This window comes from Monodon monoceros, unplaced genomic scaffold, assembly GCF_005190385.1.
Source record: "Monodon monoceros isolate NGI ecotype Baffin Bay Population unplaced genomic scaffold, NGI_Narwhal_1 Super_Scaffold_15, whole genome shotgun sequence".
In the NCBI taxonomy this organism is placed as follows: domain Eukaryota; kingdom Metazoa; phylum Chordata; class Mammalia; order Artiodactyla; family Monodontidae; genus Monodon; species Monodon monoceros.
In genome coordinates this window covers 45,706,219-45,729,632 of record NW_021703771.1, presented here as the reverse complement: position 1 = coordinate 45,729,632, position 23,414 = coordinate 45,706,219, and the positions used below count along the sequence as shown (strand labels likewise).

Genomic DNA, 23,414 nt, shown 5'->3' with positions numbered 1-23,414 from the left:
TATACATATATTCCCATATCTCTTCCCTCTTCCATCTCCCTCCCTCCCACCCTCCCCATCCCACCCCACTAGGTGGTCACAAAGCACCAAGCTGATCTCCCTGTGCTATGTGGCTGCTTCCCACTAGCTATCAGTTTTTATGTAATCATTTTTATTATTAGTCATTTAGATTGAACAGTTTTTCACTGTAGTCAATAACAATTTTGTCCATAATATTTTTTCTGCATTTTCTATTATTTCTTTATATGTGACCCATACAAAAGTGAAATTAGTGGGAGAAAAAGGATGAACACTTTAAAAGACTTGAACACAGATCTTGCAATTATTTTCCAGAAAGTTTGTTCTGTCTTCACCAGCAGGGTATGAAAGAACTTATCTCACCATACTTTCACCAGCTTCATAGTAATTTCTTAATATTTGATAATTTTATTATTTAAAATTTTAATTTATTTGGTAGTTCATTTTTCATGCATTTATTGGCCTTTTCTTCCTTATGCGTATTGTCTATTCATATCTCTTTTTTTTACTATTTATTGAGGTCTTCATATTTTTTTTAATTGATAGGATTTCTTCATATAGTAAAGATATTACCCCATTGTCATATTTGCATGTGACAATGGAATAATATCTTCCTACTGTATTTCTTCTGACTTCAGATTTTGTATATGATGCTTTGACTTAAAGGAGTTTTCAATTTCCATTTTGATTTTTTTCCTTTGAAATTTCTTAAATTGTTTTCATGGTAGAAAGTCTTTCCCTGAGGCCCCCGCCCCCCAGAAATGAGGTAGATACATGTTTCCTTCTAATTATTATTTTTGTATTTAATAATTTATATGAACTTGATAAAGGTATGAGGTATAGAAACATTTTTCCAAAAAATATTTTTCTAACATTATGCCCTGAAGAATTTTATTTATTTATTTGGTACTCTATCTTATGACAATTCACTGACTTATGACAATTCACTGACTTATGACAATTCACTGAAAAATATTTCTTCCTTCATTGGTTGTAATGTCTCCTTGATCACACACTAAATTATTACACACACTATGGCCCTTTTTCAGTTAACTAATTTCTGCTGTAGATTTGTTCTACCTACATTTGAGTCAGTATCATAGTGTCATAATATTTTGATATCTGCCAGACAAGTCCCTTTTGACTCTTCTTGTTTATACTTCTCTCAACTATTACTTCCTATATATCCTTCTAGATCAAATTAATTTCCAAAAAAACCTGCCCACTCAAAATTTTAATAGAGTATTAAATGTCTAAATCAATTTAAGGAAGAATTGACATATTTATAGTATCTAGCATTCCTATCCAGACATGTGGTACGTCCTTTCATTTAAAATTTTCTTTTATGCCTGTATTTTTTTTTCAGATAGGTAGTATGCTTCTCCTGTTTTGATTACTCCCAAATATTTTTCACTTCTGCTGGTTCCTGCCATTTACATTTTATAATGTTCTACCTTTCTTGTCTTCCACAGAGACTGTTCCCACCTCTCTCAATAGAGAATCTGTGAGAAAAGTAAGTCCTGTAGAAAAGGATTTTTTTTTTTTTTTTTTTTTTCCGGTACGCGGGCCTCTCACTGCTGTGGCCCCTCCCGTCGCGGAGCATAGGCTCCGGACGCGCAAGCCCAGATGCTCCGCGGCATGCGGGATCCTCCCAGACCGGAGCACAAACCCGTGTCCCCTGCCCCGGCAGGCGGACTCTCAACCACTGCGCCACCAGGGAAGCCCTAGAAAAGGATTTGAGTGACCATTTTCTCGGTTCTCCCAAGGATGGCACTTAGCTAATACCATTCCAGATGCATACAAGAGCCCATTCCCTACATACAATGGATGCCTTGGGGCATTAGGGCTACATTCTCTCTGGGAATCCTGACTGAGAAGAGCTGGGACTTTTTTTAAGTTCTTCAAACTCCTACTACTCCTTACCAAGATTTCACTCACAGAAAATGACCTAACTGACTGCTGATACCTCAGAGAGAAATCCCAAACCACTAAACTATCTCAATGTCCTGCCACAAAATCCACAAATCCACTTGTATCTGAACTAACCCATTTATTTTTCCAGTTTTAATGGAGTAAGTGTTCCTTCTCTTCAGGGCCACTTTCTCCACTCGGAAGCTCTTCCCTGCCCACGCCTTCAGTAACCCTGTACTCTCAACTTTCCCCTCTCTTTCATATCTTTGTTCTCTACTCTTTACTGAATCTGTTTTACCAACATTAGAACCATAGTCTAATCTTCCTTCAAAACTAAATGTCAGGCTTCCCTGGTGGCGCAGTGGTTAAGAATCCGCCTGCCAATGCAGGAGACACGGGCTCGAGCCCGGGTACGGGAAGATCCCACATGCTGCGGGGCAACTAAGCCCGTGAGCCACAACTACTGAGCCTGCATGCTGCAACTACTGAAGCCTGCGTGCCGCAACAAGAGAAGCCACCGCAATGAGAAGCCCGCGCACCGCAACGAAGAGTAAACCCCGCTCGCCGCAATTAGAGAAAGCCCGCACACAGCAACAAAGACCCAATGCAGCCAAAAATAAATAAATTTATAAAAACAAAAACTAAATGTCAAGCCCTCCTCCAACTATCACCCTTGACTTGACTAAATTTTCTATGTTCAATGCCACTGCCCATTCGTTTCACAAACCAAACCCCAGCTCTCCCCTGATAATGTTCTTGCTGCAGTCATTAATTATCTCCACTTAACTAATTTAATAGATCTTTTCCAGTTCTTATCTTGATGACCTTTTAGCACCATTTGATAGTAGCAACCATTCCCTCCTGTTGGAAGCACTCTTTTCTCTTGGCTTCTGTGCCACTGTATTCTCCTTCCTCTTACCTCTCTGGATTCTCTTCAGTTATCTTGCTGACCCTATTTTTCTTTCCCACCTTTCAGAACTCTTTTCTCGTAATGTCTTCTCTTCTTATTTATTATTTTTTCCTAGACATTTTTATTCATTACCCTGACTTCAATCACCATCAAACCAAATCCCTAAATCCTCTTGTCCAGTCGCATATATCCACCTGCTCACTTCAAGTCTACACTGGATGTTTTACAAGCACATCAAATATGGCAAGTTCCAAATTGAACCCCTTATCTTTCTATTCTTTCTACCTGCTTCTCTTCCAGTGTTTCCTAGCTAAAAGCAGTCACTTCTCTCCATCCCTAGGGCTATTATCCTCATTCAAGTATTTTCTTATCCAGACTATCCACACATCTCTAACATGATGCTCCTCTTGTTTGTCTGCCCGTATGCCAGTGTTTGATATCTGGCAACGTCAGAGACATTTTTGGTTTTCACAACGAGGGGGAGGGAAGGCTATTGGATTCTAGTGGATAGAAACCAGAGACACTGTGATGTTGCTAAATATCCTACAATGCACAGTACATCTCCCACTACACAGAATCATCTGGCCTAAAATGTCAGTGGTACCAAGGCTGAGAAACCCTAATCTATGCTGTTCCATCTGTCTGGACTCTTCTTCCCTCGGCCCCTACTCCTCCTCCAAACTCCTTCTTATTCTCAGTTCTTTCTTTAAATGTCACTTCCTGCAGGAAGTGTCCTTAACCACTTAAACCAGGTTAACTCTCAAGACACCCTTTATAATTAGTTATGATTATGTGCTCAAGATAGGTTTTTCTGCTACACTGTAAAGGATCAAATCTAACCATTCACTGTTTTGCCCCCTCATACCTGTATCACCACATATTTATTGATTAACGTTTCAACCATGGGTTAAAAAAATAGAACTTTATTGTGAATTTTTAAGAAAACAAATATATCTCAGCCTCAGTTTCCTTAGCTGTAAATTGGCAATATTATCACCCATTTTCCCTACCTCACCGTTCTTAATGTTCAAATGACCTGAAGGATATGAAGGTTTGCACTGACGGTCTCACACCCTGAGCAAACTGATGGCTGGTCACTCTAAGTACAAAATAGTTTTTTAAAATTTCAACTTTGTTAAACAAATATTTTATCATAATTTTAAAAAAGTATTTAGAGTATTTTTGAGCCTTTAGAAAGCCCTTAACTGTGCTCATTTATATAATCATCACAATAATGATACTCTATTTTTGCTTCCGGTAGCTTTAGAAAAATAGGTTTTATAGCCTAACCAAAATATTTTAGTTTTACTTTATTAACAAAACCTACACCTGAGTTTTGATTGTGCTCTTCTAAGGAGGAAGCAGTAGACTTGAGAGAGATTTTTCTTGTATTCGATAAAGTGAGGCTTGCCATCTGCATGCTGTACCAGCTAATGGACCGCTGGTACCACCAGTCTCTTCAAAGTGGCAGAAAGAGCACCTGAGAGAAAATGACTTAAATTCCCTATTGACATAAACTTCAGTCAACTGAAGTGTATTTCTAAGTCAATATTTTTGCACTTTCACAACCGTTTATCTAATAAAGAGCTATTATTTCATTGATAAAAAGAGCAATCTGGAGGATTTTATTATGTAATTAGCCATTAACTGTATTAAAAGCACTGGTGGAAAGAAATTGGTCATTTTAGAGGGTTGGGGGCTTTATATTATTTCTTAATATGCCTGCATCATTTCACCAAACTAATGGAGTTACAATTTACGTCAGGTCCAAATTTACCACACAACACATTATCATGTGCCCTCAGTTCTGTGGCACCTCCTCTAATGATTAGTGAACTTGAGGATAATGAAGGCCTTATCATGTGCCTAATTAGCCATGCAGGCCCTAATGGTAGTTTAACTCATTTAGATAAAGTCAGTTTGCTGATCTGTTCTTTGGCTGGGAGTAAGAAGGAGGAGGGTAGTCTAGGCAGAAAGTGTGTGCTGTGCACGTGGTGGACCCTTTCTCCTTAGCTCCCAGCCCTGCCATCCCCATCTCCACCCCCAGTGCAGAAGAGATCAGTAAACTGACTAATACACACACACACACACACAGTGAAACAATCAAGCATAACATTTGGGTTTCTTGCTAACTATTAAACGTTTTGTCTAGATAGGTATATGCCAAATATTAATTCTTTCCATATCCTTAGCTGTAGGCTTTCTGTTTATATTTAAATAACAATTTCTTGGATCAATAGTGGTCTTTTTAAAAATAATCTTTTCAGTATCTGATATTAGGTAAGGGTAATTGAAAAATTACCCCTCCTAGGGTAATTGCAGGTGGTTCAGTAGGTCCATGTAAAGAATCATTAGTTGCCCCAAATCTAACTTAGCTCTGTCTAAAGTCCTCAGCCATTCAAGGGACTCAATAAATAACATTTATTTCTATATTTGCCAATAAGGATGAATAACTCCTATTGTTAAACTTGTAATACATAACAGATGTAAAATAGAAATGAAACTAGTTCTTACCTCATTCTTCAGCTTGCTTCCAGAAAACCTTAAAAATCAGAACATTTTTCATTAGTTAAAAATACATATACAGTTATATCTATCAAGGAAATGCAGAGGACCTACAAAAGTAGTAACTTTATATCACGATCAGTGAAATAAATCTGGAGAAATTTGTTTGATTTTCAAAGGAACCCAAGCATCTTTCTCAACTTACTAACAAAATAAGTCTATTACGGGAAAGTTAAATAAAGGTTATTTAGGGAAGTCAGGTAAGATCTGAGGCAAAGCACACTTGATATTAAATATTTGTGCATTCTGGCCTGTATTTTCACTTCACAGTGAGTAGTGGTTAGTAAGCTGCCGTTATATTGTTTGTAATATCTGAGTTCATCTTTGTATGACTCGGGTGAATAAAATTATTTTTTTTCCACAAGATACCTTACTTTTAAAACTAATTCATTCTTTTGAGAGCAGTTCTTGGGGAATCATGCCATAAAGCAATCTCAGATGCAGATTTAATCATTTGGAGCTCCAGTATTTTAAAAACTAATAATTGCGTATTATCACTGGTTTCATTAGATGTCCCCTTACTTGTCAATAACCTCCACCTGATAGCTGATGACAGATTAGAGCAATATGTTCTTTTTTTTTTTTTTTTTTGCGGTACATGGGCCTCTCACTGTTGTGGCCTCTCCCGTTGTGGAGCACAGTCTCCGGACACGCAGGCTCAGTGGCCATGGCTCACAGGCCCAGCCGCTCTGCGGCATGTAGGATCTTCCCGGACCAGGGCACGAACCCGTGTCCCCTGCATCGGCAGGCAGACTCTCAACCACTGCGCCACCAGGGAAGCCCGAGCTATAGGTTCTTTATATTCATTTGTGTTTTTTCTTTCACAGAGACTCAGTAGCTTAGGTCAGTAGCTTTATCTTACTAAGGTAAGCTGGTATATCAAAATACATGTGATTAGAGATGATTATAATAAACTTTTCATCTTTGTAAGATACTGGCCAAGCACATAGATCCTTAAAACAGGTTATCTCTTAGAAAAAAAAATTAAATTTTCTGCCTTTATTTTGTTGAATCTAGCTTGAAAACAGATTCAGCCTTATAAGTAAATACTAATTTGAAAGCAATTCTGCTTCCCTGATTTCTCTTTTACATCTCTCTGGGATCCTTGGTTCACCATTAATTTTTTATTAATGATTGCAAAGTATATTAATTGCCCAGTCATTGTAAATGTCCATACAAAGTTAAAATTAAGGTTTGATGCTTAAAGGGAAATATCTCAATAAGCAAAATTAGTAAGTCATTTTATTCAATAAATATTATACATATTTAAAGACATACAGAACTTATCTTGAAGATAGTCGAACTCTACCTTGTCAGGCCTTTTCCAGAATAAACGGAGTGGTAATATGCACTGCTCTCTTTTATGCCAATCCCATAATAATGATACCTAGAGCAAGAACAGGAACCAGCTCTGCGTTAATGTAGTTTTTTGAAGGGGAAAAAAGAGACTAAAGTAGAATTGAAGTAAACCACAAGTAAGAACTGCAACCTCTTGGTCTGCATCTTCCTTTCCTGATTTTTTCCTGATTAAGTAATATCTTAATGTGTTTAATCCTTCTTTAATGGTAACTAATTCTACTTATGGTCATATTTCTGGCTCTAAGCTTGAAAAAGAGGAGAATTGCCTACTGCTAACCCCCCTCAAACCTCTAAAACATTAGGTTTCAAAAACCAAAAAAAAAAAATTATAATTGCAGGCATTTAACTGCAGGCACTTAAATTTGTAAATGTAGACATTGGCTCTAAGTATATCAAGCGTATCTACCTGCAGACTGCTTGGTTCAATTTGAATATGGTCAACTGAATAAGAAAATGGTGGGTTTTCTTTGTAGTACATCTATTGAATGGAGAAAAGAGTATAACATTATGTGTGGGAAAGACGTTGATGTCATGCATAGGAATATGTACGAAGCATCTGACCCTTTGAAAGTTATTTTCCTCATGAGGTATGAGAAGCCCAAGTCACTGTCATTTTCACTTCAAACTTTTGTGCAACAATGGGGAAAAAAACATCTCTGTGATGAATCAATGGAAATATGAAACATGGACTGTAACAGTGTTATGAATAATTTGTTATAAATGTATCTATGGATCCTGAGCCACAGGCAAATATGTAGCATCTCTCAAGTTGTACCTCATTCTCCAAAACTGCAGACCCCAGACTTACTCCACGCCCAAGTACAAAGGCTACACATGTGACACAACCGCTAGTCAAAGACTGGGTATTTAGTGAGGGTGACCAAAGCCTGCTAATTTCTGCCTTTACGCTTCTTTCCCCTCTCTGCGCACCACGCAGCACCATTACCTATTTGGTTATTTACCATTTCAATCTGCATTCATCTAAGATCAGGGAAGGAATGAAATAAAAGAATAAGGGGGTTTCCAGTAGACTTCAGTGTAACCATATTTAAAACTTCATTTCTTAGCATCACCATCTGAGTTTAAAGTGGACAGGACAATGAAGGATCTACGCTTCAAGTCACCTTTGCTGACCTCAGTAATAAAGAAGGGACTTGTCAGAGCAACTCTACCCCTAAATGTTTTCAAGGCTCAGGACGAGAGTACAAATGGAGGCCCACATACCTTACGCCTAATCACTTAAAATATATAAATCAAGTGAACATATTGTGAAATAAAATGTCCCTCTCCTCCTATCTTGACAATGTACCTCCATAATGATCTAGTAGGTAATTCTGAGCTTAGAATGCCTAGACTCCTGGAGTTCCATGAGGAAACATGGTGGTGGGAGGAGAGCTGCCCCCAGCTCCCTTTTCTCCCCAGCCTCTGCTGCTTTGTGCACTGTGAGGGGCCTCTTGAGAACACTCCAGTCTCCATGTCCAAGATCCACTCTCACACACACCCCAGACAGCTGCCCCCTAGGGGAGGCACCCATCTGGTCTATGTCTCCTGAGGTTGGATGAGGGAAGAGGCCCACTTTGTTCTATGGATGCTACAGTTTAAATAACTTCATTCTAGCCACTTGCTAAAGCAATACATGTTAAGCATTGCTTTAAAAGTTGATGAATCTTCTTTTACTATAACTTTGATCTTCTTGTTTCTCATCTATAATCCTTGTCTCAACATGGAAATAATATTATACCATGGTAAAGTGGTTTGCCATGCAGATTGAGAAGAAACTACATTGCCTTCACGGGTGGTAGACAAAAATCACAAGACAAATCAAAAGGATAACCGTGAGTTCAACAAGTATTAGATGGCACACTAATCCTGACCACTGTGAGAGCTGTCAATACAATGATTAAAAACCGACATGGATGACCGAGCCAGGAACATATATGCTTCTGAATTCCACCCTAGTCCATGGTTTCCTGAGCCAGACTGCCTGCGAGTCACAGAACAGTGACCACGTTGAGTAGCCCTGAGGCGAATTTTACTTCCATTTTAAAAAAATCACTTGATGAACACTTTTTGTAAAAATGGCAACATCCTTTAGGACCCAATAAATGCTGAGTAACATGGATTTGTAATTCTTTTCTTACTTAGGATTTTTAAGGAAAGGATATTCTTATTACACAATTCATTTGTTCCTTATTTTTATAAAACAACTGTATTATTTTGCTTCCTCCTTTCTAATCATTAGGGCAGAATATCTTTAAAAATAAAAGCACTTAATACCTCCACTTACATTTAGAGTCAAGATTTTACATCTAAAAAAAAAAAATCTTTTAAGTAATGTGTTTTATTCGTAAGTCAAATGTAAATGACACCATCAACCAGATACACATTGACACCCAAGGAAGGTAACTTGGTCAGCTACATTCCACTCTACAAATGAGAAAGCAGCATGTCCTTTTCTCATTAGCAATGCCTCATAATTTAGACATGTTGATGTAGCTGAGTATGTTATGTCAATACAATCTTATAATTATGCTGGCCCACAGGGAATGAGTGAAAAAGTGAACTCTTTCCTTCAAACATGTATTTAATGCTTATTGTTTGCTACACGCTGAGGATTCAGAGAGACAGATGAGGATTTCTGCCCTGGAGGAGTTGATAGTCTTGTGGGGGAAAAAAGCATGCAAAGAAAGAACTGCAATACAAAATTAATATGTGCTAAAATTGAAGCAGGTGATAGTAGGTACTAATAGAAATAGCTACCATTTATTGAGCAACTATTACATGTAAAAAACTTTATGTATACTTCATCTCAAATTTCCACAGCAGCCTGCAAGTGAAGTAATATCTCCATTTCAAAGCAAAGTTCAAAAAAGTTTATGTGATTTGTTTGGAAAAAATATGTGAAAAGTTATGGGTTTGAAGACAAAATTCAAACCCAAAGCTCCACAGAGCACTCTTTGTTTCAATAGACTATACTCAAGATGCAAAATATGTATGTATATATAATTTTGTATCTCAGTTTTATTTATAATTAGAAGTTCTTAAATGAAATATAGTTTGAATATGCTTGCACTCAGCATATACACTCTCTCTTCAACTTTAGCATGACTCTTTAAGAACTGATAACTAACTTGAATCATTAAGTACTATACCATTGATCTGAATGTTTCATATTTGAAATTCCATATATAAACAGACTCCCTCTAGAATATAAGCTCCCTATAGTAGGAGCTCAATAAACATTTGTTGAATAAATAAATTTATAATATGAAAAAAGTTAAAAATAACAATGTGTCATAAAGAAAATTTTATAAGCAGGAATTTTTAATAAAGGGCATGCATATAGTATCATATACTTAAACATAGCACAGTTTAAAATCTGGTAGAGATTAAAAAGACTCTTGTCTAATGTGATGTAAGGAAATCTACTAATTCCTTTAACTCTACCACTAGTACTGTGTAAACTTATCTATTTCTATCAGAGTTACTTGCCCTCCATAAATAACGTGTGCTTTCCTCACTGTGTGCCTTTACTTTGTTGAGCTCTATTGGGAATGCCCTTCTTCCTGCACATCCCCATTTCTTATCTGTGCCTCAAGGCACAGCTTCAACACATGAAGCTTTGCCTGGTCTCTTAGGCAAAATTAATTTCTCTGTCCTTTGAACTCCTCTCTTGGTCAGTTATCCCATGGAGCTTTGCATCTCGTACCAATAGTATATGTATACACGGCTTACCTCCCCTACTAACTTATAAGATTTGGAGGAAGGGAATTTCATCTTCCCCTTCATTGTGTTCCCCCTTAGAAATTACTGTAAAGAAAAATCCTTATTTATTGGACCAGTCAATGTGTTCTGCTAGAAATCTGGAAACTGATAAAACACAAATTCTCTTAAAGCCAGTTGTTTTCAATAATTGCTTCCTAGGACTGTGCCTTTCCAGGTTACTGGTAAAATATTGGCGTTGAACAAAAGTTGTATCCCTAAACAATGTATATAAAGGACATGCAATCAGCGTATTTAGGTGGGAAGACTAGAAATTGCTAGAAATACAAATCTCAATATTTTGCAATGACCATTGTAATGCTTTAGCACATTTCATATCCAGTTTCTTCTGGAGCCAATAAAATAATCTTCCCCTTTAATCTTCCTTTTAGTCTAACTAGGAACATGTTATCGTCTGTCTGAGTGATGATTTAGTGTCTTTGAGAAGAGATAATAAATGAGCAGCTCTCTGTCTTCCTAACAGCTGAAGATAAACCTCATAAAACTGGGGAGAGTAATTTCATACAAAGTATACATGGATTTTTCATCTCACTTGCAACATATTATATCACTACCTTGTTGTTAATATATTACCCTAAAATAAATCTTGCTAGGAAATATTTGCCAGAAATATTCTAGCATAACAAGAATATATACAGGTAAGTGTTGAATAAAAAGTGAGGTTTGCCTCACTGTGGGCTAACTAGTTTTTAAAATTTATATACCAATAACTAATGTCTATCCTGTAGGTTACTCTGAATAAAGATTCCCAAACATTTCACAGTTCTTTCTCCCTATATGATTTTTATTTTAAAAGATATATGATAACTGCTTAAAAATCCTAGATATGATTAGCTAATTTCTCTAAGAAAATGTTTGCATAATACAAGCAGTCTTTGTGATTATCTAACAAAATTGTCTTCATTCATTAGCATCAACTGTCCTTAACCTTGTGTCAAGCAACAGATATCATTTACATTTTAGGAATAAAGAAGAATAATTAATTATTTTTATGCCCACATTTTAAAGTGAATGTGTTATATTTTAATAGGACAAATGAAATTATTGCTCCTCTTTTTAGTACTAAAGTATTTACCTTGTGTCTAATACTTTTCTTCATTTACTGATCAATTTATACCTGCACCTATATTTCTTCTTTTCCATTTTGTCATTATATAGAATTCCTGAAACATATGTTCGCACTGAGCTAGTAGCCCTGATGTTAGTTTACATTATACAAATGATAACTGATAAGGAAATGATGGGATTAAGTTGTTCAGGGAGTTGCAATAACTTACTATGATAAGAGCAGCTGCCATATCAGTTTTATTAACCCACTAAATCACTACTAATAAATAAGATAATAGCTTTTATCCGTCATGTCTGAAAACCAAGATTTGACTGATCAAAGTCTACAAGAAATTAAAATGTAACTTCAAATCAAACAGTTTACTGTGTGCATGAAATCTCATGAAATCTAATTGGTGGGCTCAACTGTGTTCTCCCTTACCCTGCAGAGCCATTTTGAGCAAGGGTGGGACGTGGCCTCTTTTGCTAATCATTGTATCTTTAGGACCTAGTCAGCACCAGGACAGACGAAAAATGTTTACTAAATAAATGAATATTGATAATGAAATTGTTTTGACAGCATGTACCCTATCTTACTATTGTTTGCACCTCAAAAACTCTTTGGCACCATGCTTTGTCATCAATATAAATATGAATGGATTGATGATCCTTGCTATAATACATTCATAACATAAAATAGGCAAGAATTACTTTTCATTAGATACTCTTTGTACCTATAGAATTTTGATTCATTTTTATTTATTCAAAATCTAAATTTAAAAATTTTGGGACTTCCCTGGTGGCACAGTGGTTAAGAATCTGCCTGCCAACGCAGGGGACACGGGTCCGAGCCCTGATCCGGAAAGATCCCATGTGCCGCAGAGCAACTAAGCCCGTGTGCCACAACTACAGAGCCTGTGCTCTACAGCCTGTGAGCCACAACTACTGAGCCCGGGTGCCACGACTACTGAAGCCCACGCACCTAGAGCCCTTGCTCCGCAACAAAGAAAAGCCACAGCAATGAGAAGCCCAAGCACTGCAACGGCCCCCATGATGCAACTAGAGAAAGCCCGCGCAGAGCAACGAAGACCCAACACAGCCAAAAATTAAAAAATAAATAAATAAATTTATTAAAAAAAATTTTGCACAGGAAGAAAAAAAAATTATTAGCATTGGTGGTAAATCAAAGAGAAGAAAAGAAAAACACAAAAGCAAAGTCAGTTTTTATCTTGGTTTTCAGAACATGCAGAATCTGCCATTGGGATTGTTGGTTTTCTTGGCAGGGAGGGGATGGTAAGAGAAAATGAAGGGATGGAGCACAGAGCTTATTATTTATTTATAAATTAATTAATACCAAATGTATTCATATATTATAAATAATTCAATAGATATTTAGTGATAGTATGTTTTGGGCACTACGACAATACAAAGTTTTACAAAATTACTAGGAAAATTGGGAGAAATTATAAATTCCTGTTTCTGCAAAATATGCTTACTTCTTCATTTATATTTCTATATCATCAATTGTTCATATTTCCATATACATAAAAATGTTTTTCAAATGTAAATTTTTAAATATTAAACATCCAATAGAAATGATGATTGTGAAGATAATATACCAACACAGAGAACATTTTGGACAAAAATTAAAAGCAGAAAGCAAAATTGTGTGTGTGCTACAAATTTGCTTTTATAGAAAACATAAATATCTCTAAACAAATATAAAATAATTTAAAATGCCTTATGATTGATGCTTGAGAAATGTTGTTAGCTCTCTGAAGAAGAATCTAATATATTAATTAACATTTAAAACTGTTAGATCAGAAAAAATAAATAAGGAACCTCCATAGTGTTCTCCATAGTGGCTGTATCAATTTACATTCCCACCAACAGTGCAAGGGGGTTCCCTTTTCTCCACACTCTCTCCAGCATTTATTGTTTGTAGATTTTTTGTGTGTGTGTGGTACGCGGCCCTCTCACTCTTGTGGCCTCTCCCGTTGCGGAGCACAGGCTCCGGACGCGCAGGCCCAGTGGCCATGGCTCACGGGCCCAGCCGCTCCGCGGCATGTGGGATCTTCCCGGACCGAGGCACGAACCCGTGTCCCGTGCATCGGCAGGCAGACTCTCAACCACTGCGCCACCAGGGAAGCCCTCTTTGTAGATTTTTTGATGATGGCCATTCTGACCGGTGTGAGATGATATCTCATTGTAGTTTTGATTTGCATTTCTCTAATGATTAGTGATGTTGAGCATTCTTTCATGTGTTTGCTGGCAACCTGTGTATCTTCTTTGGAGAAATGTCTATTTAGGTCTTCTGCCCATTTTTGGATTGGGTTGTTTGCTTTTTTGATATTGAGCTGCATGAGTTGCTTGTATGTTTTGCAGATTAATGGAACGAAATGGAGTTATTTGTAGTGATGTGGATGGACCTAGAGTCTGTCATACAGAGTGAAGTAAGTCAGAAAGAGAAAAACAAATACCGTATGCTAACACATATATATGGAATCTAAAAAAAAAGAAAAGAAAAAGAAAATGGTCAGAAGAACCTAGGGGCAAGACGGGAATAAAGATGCAGACCTACTAGAGAATGGACTTGAGGATACGGGGAGGGGGAAGCGTAAGCTGTGACAAAGTGAGAGAGTGGCATGGACATATATACACTACCAAACGTAAAACAGATAGCTAGTGGGAAGCAGCCACATAGCACAGGGAGATCAGCTCCGTGCTTTGTGACCGCCTAGAGGGGTGGGATAGGGAGGGTGGGAGGGAGGGAGACGCAAGAGGGAAGAGATATGGGAACATATGTATATGTATAACTGATTCACTTTGTTATAAAGCAGAAACTGACACGCCATTGTAAAGCAATTACACTCTAATAAAGATGTTAAAAAAAAAGAAAAAATAAAATTTATACCTCAAAAACTCAAAAGTTCAAGTAAACAATATTTTGTTGATATGACTGATATAGGAAAGAAGAAGCTTTATCAGGTGACAAAGCACAAACTTTAGAGCCAGATAAACCTTGATCTAAATGCCAACATTGTTATTTTATAGTATCTGTGTGGCCTTGAGCAAGTCAGTGATCTTTGAACTGCAGTTTCCTCCTTTGTAAAACACAGTAATTCCAATCTTGTATTGTCATTGTGAGGATTAGAGATTGTGTGTCTGTGTGCATGTGTGTGTGTGCTGCTCAGTAAATAATAACTTTTAATTGCGTTGCTGATTTTTGGATGCATTGTGAATATCATATTATTACTTTTATATTATTATTAATAATTTCATTACTATTAAGGATAGTGAGGTTGAAAGCATATTCATGTCTCCATTCATTCCTGTACTTTTCCATTTAATTCTCACACCAAACCTGTAGATAATGGCATATCCAACTTATTGATGAAAAGCTGGACAGCTCATCTAGTTGTATATGGGAATATGGGATTAAAGCTCAGATTTGTCCAATTTTAAGCCTCATGCTCCTAACCACCAGGCAACTCTGCCTTTTGATATATTATCTTCCAAGATAAAAAAATCTAAGGGTATTTCTTGGAAATAAAGTCAGGAAAAGTATCTCGCTAAGAATAATTACATCAGAATATTAACAATGACAAAATACACAAACTCTACATCTTGCCATATCTTTCAAAATACTTAGTTTACATATAGAAAAAAATTTTCCCCATGATATGAAAATACCAAAAATATAATATGCAAGTTATAAAAAGCAAATGGCACATCAGGTAAGTAGGAAAAAATTCAAATTGTTAGTGCTATGCTCTTGGGCATCTGTTCTCAGATATCAAACAAATTGCCTGAAGTCACTACATATTGTTACAACATAAACCTACACACTGGAGCCACATTGTGTCACAATAGACAAGGTTAATGATTCATCCCTAATCCTAAAGGCTCCTTCTAGGATTAATTGACTTTCTCTGCAGCCTGCCTGCCTGTCCTCTTGTAGCTCCTGTGAAGAGGATTTCTCTGCATTGCTTTGCCTCTTTTTCCACTATCTAACTATCTCAAACACTATCTAATCTTTTCTCTACCTACACAAGTCAGTAGGAATCAATTCAGTAGAAATTAGCAGTTAAACTGATTCGACTTTGAAAAAAAGCTGACTTGGTTAGAAGGAATGAGCCAATTTTGTCTTTTTCAATCTGGCATTTCATTTCTCAGGCCACAATACTATTCACATTAATAGGAATCAATTAAATAGATATAAATTGATAATCTATTATGTAGCAGACCACAGAAATAGTATGAAAATGGGTGAGACAAAGTCTCTGTCCTCAAAATACCACCTTTTAAGGGGAGGAGATAAGTTAATTTCGCATTAGGGTAGGTATCAAAAACTGCTATGAGGGTGCAAAGAAAAGCCTACAAAACATCAAGAGGCTAAGAAAAGACTCAAAAGAAGAGGAAGTTCAGGAGACATTCTTTTAAATAGATAGGATTTCAACACACCTCTAGGGGAAAGGGCATTTTTCATGGAGGAAGACAGCATGAACAAAACAGTGGTGGTTGAGAGGGAAGCAAAGGGGACTGGGCAATAAATTGGTGAGAGCATAGGCTGCATGCTGAAAAGTGAGAAGTAGATAATAAGGTAAGAAAATGGTATGGGACTAAATCATAATGGACCTTGAATGTCAAGGTGAGAAAAGTTTGTTATGAGCAGGTGAAAATGTCTGAGGATGACAGAGAAATGATTGAACTTCAGAAGGTCAGTTTGGAAGAATGGTATTGAACAGACTAAAAAGACAGAGTCAAGGCCAGTTTTTGAAAGTGAGAATGGAGAGAGAGATTCAAGAGAATTCATAATAAATTAGGATCTATTCTTTTGGCAAGTGACTGAGCCAAAAGACTGAGCTAGCCAATAGAATAACCACAAGTTACATGTGGGTATTAAGCATCTGAAATGTGACTAGTCTGAATTGTGGTGTGCTGTAGGTATAAAATACACACGGGATCTCAAACACTTGGTAGGAAAGAAAGAATGTAAAATATCTCATTAATAATTTTAATTTTTATTATATGGTTAAACAATCATGTTTTGGATATGTTGGATTAAATAAAACTTAGTAAAATCAGTTTCATCTGTTCCATCTTACTTTTTTAATATGGCTACTAGAAATTTTTGATTTAAATATGTGGTCATGTTATATTTCTTTGGACAATGCTGAACTGGATGTTAGAGCCGAAGGAGACACTGGACAAACTAGAAAATAAGTGGCAGAAGAGGGAAGAGGACTTGGTAGTGTTGCAACAGAGAAGCTGTAGGGGAAGTTTTATGCATTTATTTGTTTTAAGAAGACATTATTAACAGGTTCAAATGCTAGACAGGTGCCTAGGAAGATCAGTAACAGTAAAAATAAGCCATTGAGTTTTTGCCCAGGTAAAGAAATGGACAGGACAGAGGCATGTGATCAGTGCTAAGGCAAGTGAGCAGATAGCTACTCTCAAGAAATAGCAGAGAGAAGAAAAATAACAGAGCAATAACAAAGAGTATAGCAGGTTTGAGACGATTTTATTTTATCAACACAGAAGAGATCTGGATATGTTTGTAGACAGAAAGAAAGGAACAACTAAAAACACAGTGGACAGAAGAAATAATGGGTGAACATGAACCTGTAACTGGGGGTTCTACAGGGGTTGCCACAAGAGATAAGTAAAGCTAAAGTTATCAAGAGAGAGAATTCATGACTGCTTATTTTACATTTATATTTCCATTAAGTCATATGGGCATGGCATTTGTCTTGAAGGGAAAAGAGGGGAATATAAAGAAATTATTATCTGGGAAAGAAAACCAGAGGAAGAACCTGGACCATGTTCAACCCCTGGCTTTGGCCTTGCTCTTTGGAAGTGTTGTGGATTCCATTTGGTCACTTATGTAGCCATATGTATTTCCCTTTCATGACACTGGTACCTTCAGTCGTGGCTTTAAGATTATAAAAATGATTCATTTAGATTATTTCATCAGAAAAAATAATATATTATGATTTTTCTGTGTAAGTTTTGCTTTTTAAACATTATTTTAAAATCCACTTATTTTTCTTTTTAGGTCTTAGAGTTGGTAAAAGTCTGCTTTCTTAAGAAGAGAATACCTAGCTCTATTCACTGATAAAGACAATACTTGTTTCACATTGCATTAGTCCTCATATACAATGCATCATATGTACAGATCTGAAATGTGCTCATCCATGTGCCTTACTTTGAATGGCCTCTTGTTCCAAGCCGCCGAGTCGTCAAGAGGGGAAATTTTTGACGAATTGTCTAAAAAGAAAGTCAATTGCTTTAGTTTTTAGAAAGTGTGTGTTTCTGTTGCAAGCCTCTCATATTCAATTAATTCTAGAAAGCAAATGTTGAACTTTGAGTAAATATTTAGTCTGGAAAAATATACATATTGATACATAATGACACCTCAGCAAAGGGAGGGAGGTGCTTTTTTGATGACATTGTTCTACTGCCCTTTTCTCAATGTCCAAAGCAGATCATACCAATGTCTGCTCTTGCTTGATGTTACTGCCAAAGCAATTATTACTTCATGTATGTGCTTTGTGGGGAGATTTGGGTTTCTTTATAGTAATTCTTTGCAGAGATTTACCCACAATTAAGTATCTACCTCCAACCCTGAAAGGACATGGAAATTTTCTTTGCCTTGCCAGATCTTCAAAGCCGTGTTTGAAACTTTTTCTTTTCTACGTTCCTTTCTCTAAATTGCCTAAAAGTTAGCATTTGATTAAAGAACAAAAATCTCTTCTACATAAAACAAGGCTTTTAACCTGAATCTTAGGAGATCCATACATGATCTTCTAAAGGCTCCATGGCAAACTCTGTGTATTAATATGTGTTAATTTCTTGGGGACTGGTTCTGTAGTTTTTATCAGATTCTCAAGGTGTTTTATGGCTCCCCAAACAGTTAAGAATGACTGCCATAAGGGGCACTAATAAAATATTAAAGCTAAAATGGATATTAGAAGTTGTCTTATGCAGCCTCCTCATTTTACAGAATGAGTGAACTGAGTTTTGAGGAAGTTTAGTGCTTTTCAGGTCTTGCAACAAATTAGAGTCTAGGCTAGCACCTAAATCACTGGATTACCATGCCCTTATCACACTGTCTCCTGTAAATGATCGGTTTTCAAAATAAATTAATAAATTATTTTAGTTAAAAAAAAAACTGGGAAGCCAGACCATAGTAATCATTATTTTCTAGACAAGGAGTCCCTCTACAGGTTAGAATTTGGATTTCAGTTTATAAGAGATGCAATGTTTGAGATCTAAGCTTCTTACAATTTTTCTGGGATATCCTTGGTTCTTAGATAATAGAGCAAGACAAGAATCTCAAAGAACAAGGCTCTCCCAAGAGATTGATATTGTTTCCTGATTCTTAAAATGAGATCAACATATGTAAGTACAGTAATGTCAGCTATATAGATTCCCATCCTAACCACACAGGTTGGGTAAAAAGGAATGTTTTTAAATGAGAGAAATTTAACCAATCCCATCACGACATCTTGGAGTTTGGAGTGTAAATATACTTAGAGCAAATGGAGAATTAGGAGAACTATTTATGAAATAGAATAAACACAGTCACCAATTACATTAACAAGATACTTGTCACCTCCACTTAATTCTGCTTCTCAATACAGGCCATACCATACTCTTTAATGTATCCATCTTTGAAAGGAAATATTATTGCTCAAATACAGCTTCCTTTAAGGTCACATTAAATCTTCTAATAGCCAGGGTTCTAATATTCAAAGCATATAGTAATTCAAGGTAAAACAAATAGTAGGTAACATCTAGGTTAAACATATAATAGTTCCAAATACAGCCAAGAGATTTCATTTACAAAACAGATTCTTAATATTCTATAAGAAAATCTGAACAGATAAGTTTGTTTCCATACTGTCTGCCTGACATGACTTCAGTTGTAAGGTAGTATAGCCAATATGTGTTATTTACCTTTCCAAAGGTGGCTGCACAGGCTGGCTCCAGTTTCTCTTTCCGGCAGAAATCTAAATAGTGTGCATAAAGGATGCACCGTGGTAAGCAAACTCCTTCACATACAATGTAATTCTCTTCAAGCCTAAGAAAAAGGGCAAAGAATTAGGTCAAACCTTTTCTTTATTTCTTCTTTCCTTTCCCCTCTCACGTTGATTTAATGCTCCTTTTGAATACAGACTCTATACCAATGAGTTCTTGAGCAGACATGAGTAGACTTCTTTTATTCTGGATAATATTAAAAATATGATCAGAAGGATTAAAGTTAGAAGAGCAAGAACCCCAATGAACACCTGCTAGTGCAGTTAAAATACCATGGCTAAGACAAAACCACTCCTGTGTGGTCCACATCCCAACGAATAGGTCTTAACTTCTGTGTAAGTCTTCCCTGTTCAACACGCTTTGCTCTGTGATAATCAAATATGAATAGTGAAATTGAAGGTGATGGTTTTTAAAAATAACATTCTCAACACTAAAGTGCTGCCAGGCTTCAGGTTGGCAAATGTCTACAATCTCTTACTTTCTTTCACAAACTAGTTCCAAACACTGAATAGTTAGGGAAGCATGGTGATACATTTATTTGCAAAATACATAAGAGTAAATTAACTTCACTTAAGTTCGAAATGGTACCGATCTATTTCTATCTCTACACTTTTTACTGTAATCAGGACTTACAATTACCTAAAAGATCCCGTACACTTGAAACATACTGTTATTCTCTATAGATGCCTCCAAACATGACACATAAATTCAGCTCCATATTATAAACATAATTATATAAACTTTGAAAATTTAGAAGTAATTCCATTTAATTTGGATGCCTGCAATTGCAATTACACACAATTTATATAAATGTAATAACATATATTTAAGTGTTATAAATATCTGAACAGCAATCAGAACATCAGAACTTGTAGATTCTACTCTCAATTTTTCTAACCTTTCAGTAGATGATATTGGCTAAAATTTACTTATACTCTTTTTATGTATAGTAAAATCATAATTACTACTATACAAGAGCAATGCAATATAGAATATGCATTCAGATTAAAATTGAGTGAAACTCTTCTAAACTCTTTAGATCTCTGATTTAACACGTTCCCAAGGTGCATGAGATAAAAGCTACAGAACGTGTTTCCTAAGCAGGTAAAGTATCAGACATCCATTTTTCTATGACAAAGGAAAAAAATGAATCAAAACCCAATAAAATTTGCATACATAAAACCAAACACCTAGTTGACGGTGAAAATTGAAGTTAGGCAGATTTTTCACTTTAATTTTCAATTCTACAGTTTAACATCCCCGCTATAATCTATAACCTTAAGGAAAAAATTATCAGAAGGTAAATAACTCACCTAGGCTATTTTTTTTTAATTATATAACACTTTTTTAAGAGAGAGTATGGAGAATTCAAACAAAATGACAACATTTTATAGTTTCAAAAAATACGAAAATTACTGAGAAATATTCAACTATTTAAAACTATATTTTAATGACACGCATATAATGCCCACTTTTTCACCTGGCTATTTTGATGGTGTAGGCATTATTTTTGTCTTCAAAATACTGAAAAATCCTATACATAAGTATAATGTTAATTTTGGGTATGACTTTTTTCTTTAATTGTAATGCATTTACATTTATAAAATAAAAACCCAAGTTTGTTTCCATTCATTCAAGTTGAACTGAATAATGCAAGTGATCACTCAAAAGACCTTCATAATATATCTGAAGTCAAAACCTTTTAGCTCCAATTATCCTAAAAAAAATAGTGTGTCCTAAATATTTCAGATAATTAGCTCAACTATTTACTGCTCTAGTAGATTCTTAACCAGTAAATGTGATATCAACTTCAATAGTTAAACCATAATTTTAGAAAGATATTTAGTTTATATTTCAAATATTTGAAAGAGTTAAGGATATAATTACAAAAATTTACTACATGCAAATTGTAATTCAGTGTTTAAATAAAATAAGATGTGCTAGTTTTTTTAAGATACTGTTTTCTCTAGTGTATTTTTCTAAGATTTAGATCACACTTTACATATAAACAGATCATGTAACTTATCAGCAAGTAGACATTTTTACTTATTTGCGCCTTTTTTGGAATTTGGAAGGAAATTTATAGTTCTATTTCTTCACGCTACATAGAGAAGTTTAATATTATGTTTTTACTTTAAATTTCTCTTCCTTTTAGAATATTATAAAATGTACTGTATATGAAGAGAGCCTACTGATAAACTCTTGGTTTTTAAAGATTTTCCACAAAATCCAATTAGTGATATTTCACTGTAATAAATCATATGTGAAAGGTAGTTGAACATTTATTTAAGTTAATAGCGTCATCTTAACTGATTTTTCTATGTCTTCTAGTCCAAACACATTTCATCTTATGGCCAATACACAATTTTGAATTTGCTCTCTACGGATAAAGACACCGTTAAGATCCTTCCTCCTTTTAAGTTGTTTTTAAGAATCATGTTTTATAAACATAAAAATAACAAATATATAAGGACTGAATTGATTGCATGTTAAGCAAATAAGTAATAAAAAATTCATTATTGCTTACATTCGAAGAAATTATAGTTTTAGTCAATAATGAACAGAGTGATGGTTTTTATTTGTATTGCAGATCATTTTTCACCAGTACCAGAGTATGTCTCTATACCAAATATTCAGTGAAAACAATTTTTGGATGAATTTCTAATCGGTATTTTAAACTTCTCCAAGAAAGTCTGAGGGAGAAGCAAATTGAGAAAAGCAAAGAATCTGAATATACTGACTTTAAAAATTCAACAGGTGCTTAAGGGTATCCTTGGGCGAGTCTTACCACTGCAGGGTGAGCTGAGTCTGCTTCTTTTTATCCTTCATAATCTGCGTGATGGTTTTCTTCTGAGAGAGGTGTGGATCGGTTGCTTTGGTTTTGCTGTCTTGATTGTCCGCAACCTCTTCTTCAGAGGAAAAGTTACCATTGCTTAAATGCATTTCTGATTGCAAGTTGAAAAGATGATAAAGAAAATCAGAATATACAATCAATTAATTAGCCTCTAAATGTATCTTGGCGTCAAACAGGGTGGCCTATGGGGTTCAGAGGAGAGCTATGTAAAATCCTTTCGACTTAATTTCTATTTAACAATCATTTTCCTAGGGGAAATACATGCGCGTTTGCGGTATGTTTCTTTTTATTATCGGATGCCCTGTAAAAAATACATCCGCGTCCCAATCACGTCCCGGGAGACGGCAGAGCACTCACCGGCTTTAACTCCCACCGGCAGCTCCGGGTCGTCCCCTTTCTCCCCGCTGCCCAGCGCAACCCCGGGCTGCCCTTCAGCCGCCAGGTACACCCTTTCTTCGGGGAAAACGAGCAAACCCTTGCTCAGGAGCTGCACACAACACTCCTCCTGGACTTCGGGGGAAACCTGGGGAGAAGCCTGCACCTGCAGGAAGGCGTCTTCCAGCTCCGGGACCTTGGCCATCCTCCTGGCCAAGGAGACTCGGGCACCCGCCGCTCGACCGGCTCCCAGCGGAGCCCCGAGGCCGAGGCGGGGCGGGGCGGGGCGGGGCGGGGCTGGGGACCCGGGGCAGCTGGGGCGGGGACGGAGGCTGCGGCTCGGGATCCCCCGGGCGTCGCGGAGAAGGAAGGCCGCGCACAGGTACGGCTCGGACAGCCCTGGGAACTGGGTGGGCCGAGGCGGGACTGACTCTCTCCACCTGTCTGCCATCCTGGCAGATGCTCAGCTTGGAACTCACTTCCTCACCTGCGCTCGTCGAGCCTGAGTAATGGAGTCCCATTCCGCACATCTCCTTTCCCCCCTTTCCT

The 23,414-nt window shown here is 36.5% G+C and overlaps 1 protein-coding gene across 1 annotated transcript in view; it reads right to left on the bottom strand.

Moving 5' to 3' along the window:
* Nucleotides 1-23,070, bottom strand: part of RFX6 (regulatory factor X6) — a 54,972-nt gene extending 31,902 nt beyond the window's left edge. The window contains exons 1-6 of the mRNA XM_029224323.1: nucleotides 22,848-23,070; nucleotides 22,425-22,581; nucleotides 19,556-19,679; nucleotides 17,802-17,863; nucleotides 6,714-6,791; nucleotides 5,354-5,381 (exon numbers count right to left, since the gene is read on the bottom strand). Coding sequence (XP_029080156.1) covers nucleotides 5,354-5,381; nucleotides 6,714-6,791; nucleotides 17,802-17,863; nucleotides 19,556-19,679; nucleotides 22,425-22,581; nucleotides 22,848-23,070 — 672 coding nt within the window. The remainder of the gene's footprint in view (nucleotides 1-5,353; nucleotides 5,382-6,713; nucleotides 6,792-17,801; nucleotides 17,864-19,555; nucleotides 19,680-22,424; nucleotides 22,582-22,847) is intronic.
* Nucleotides 23,071-23,414: the final 344 nt, after the last annotated feature.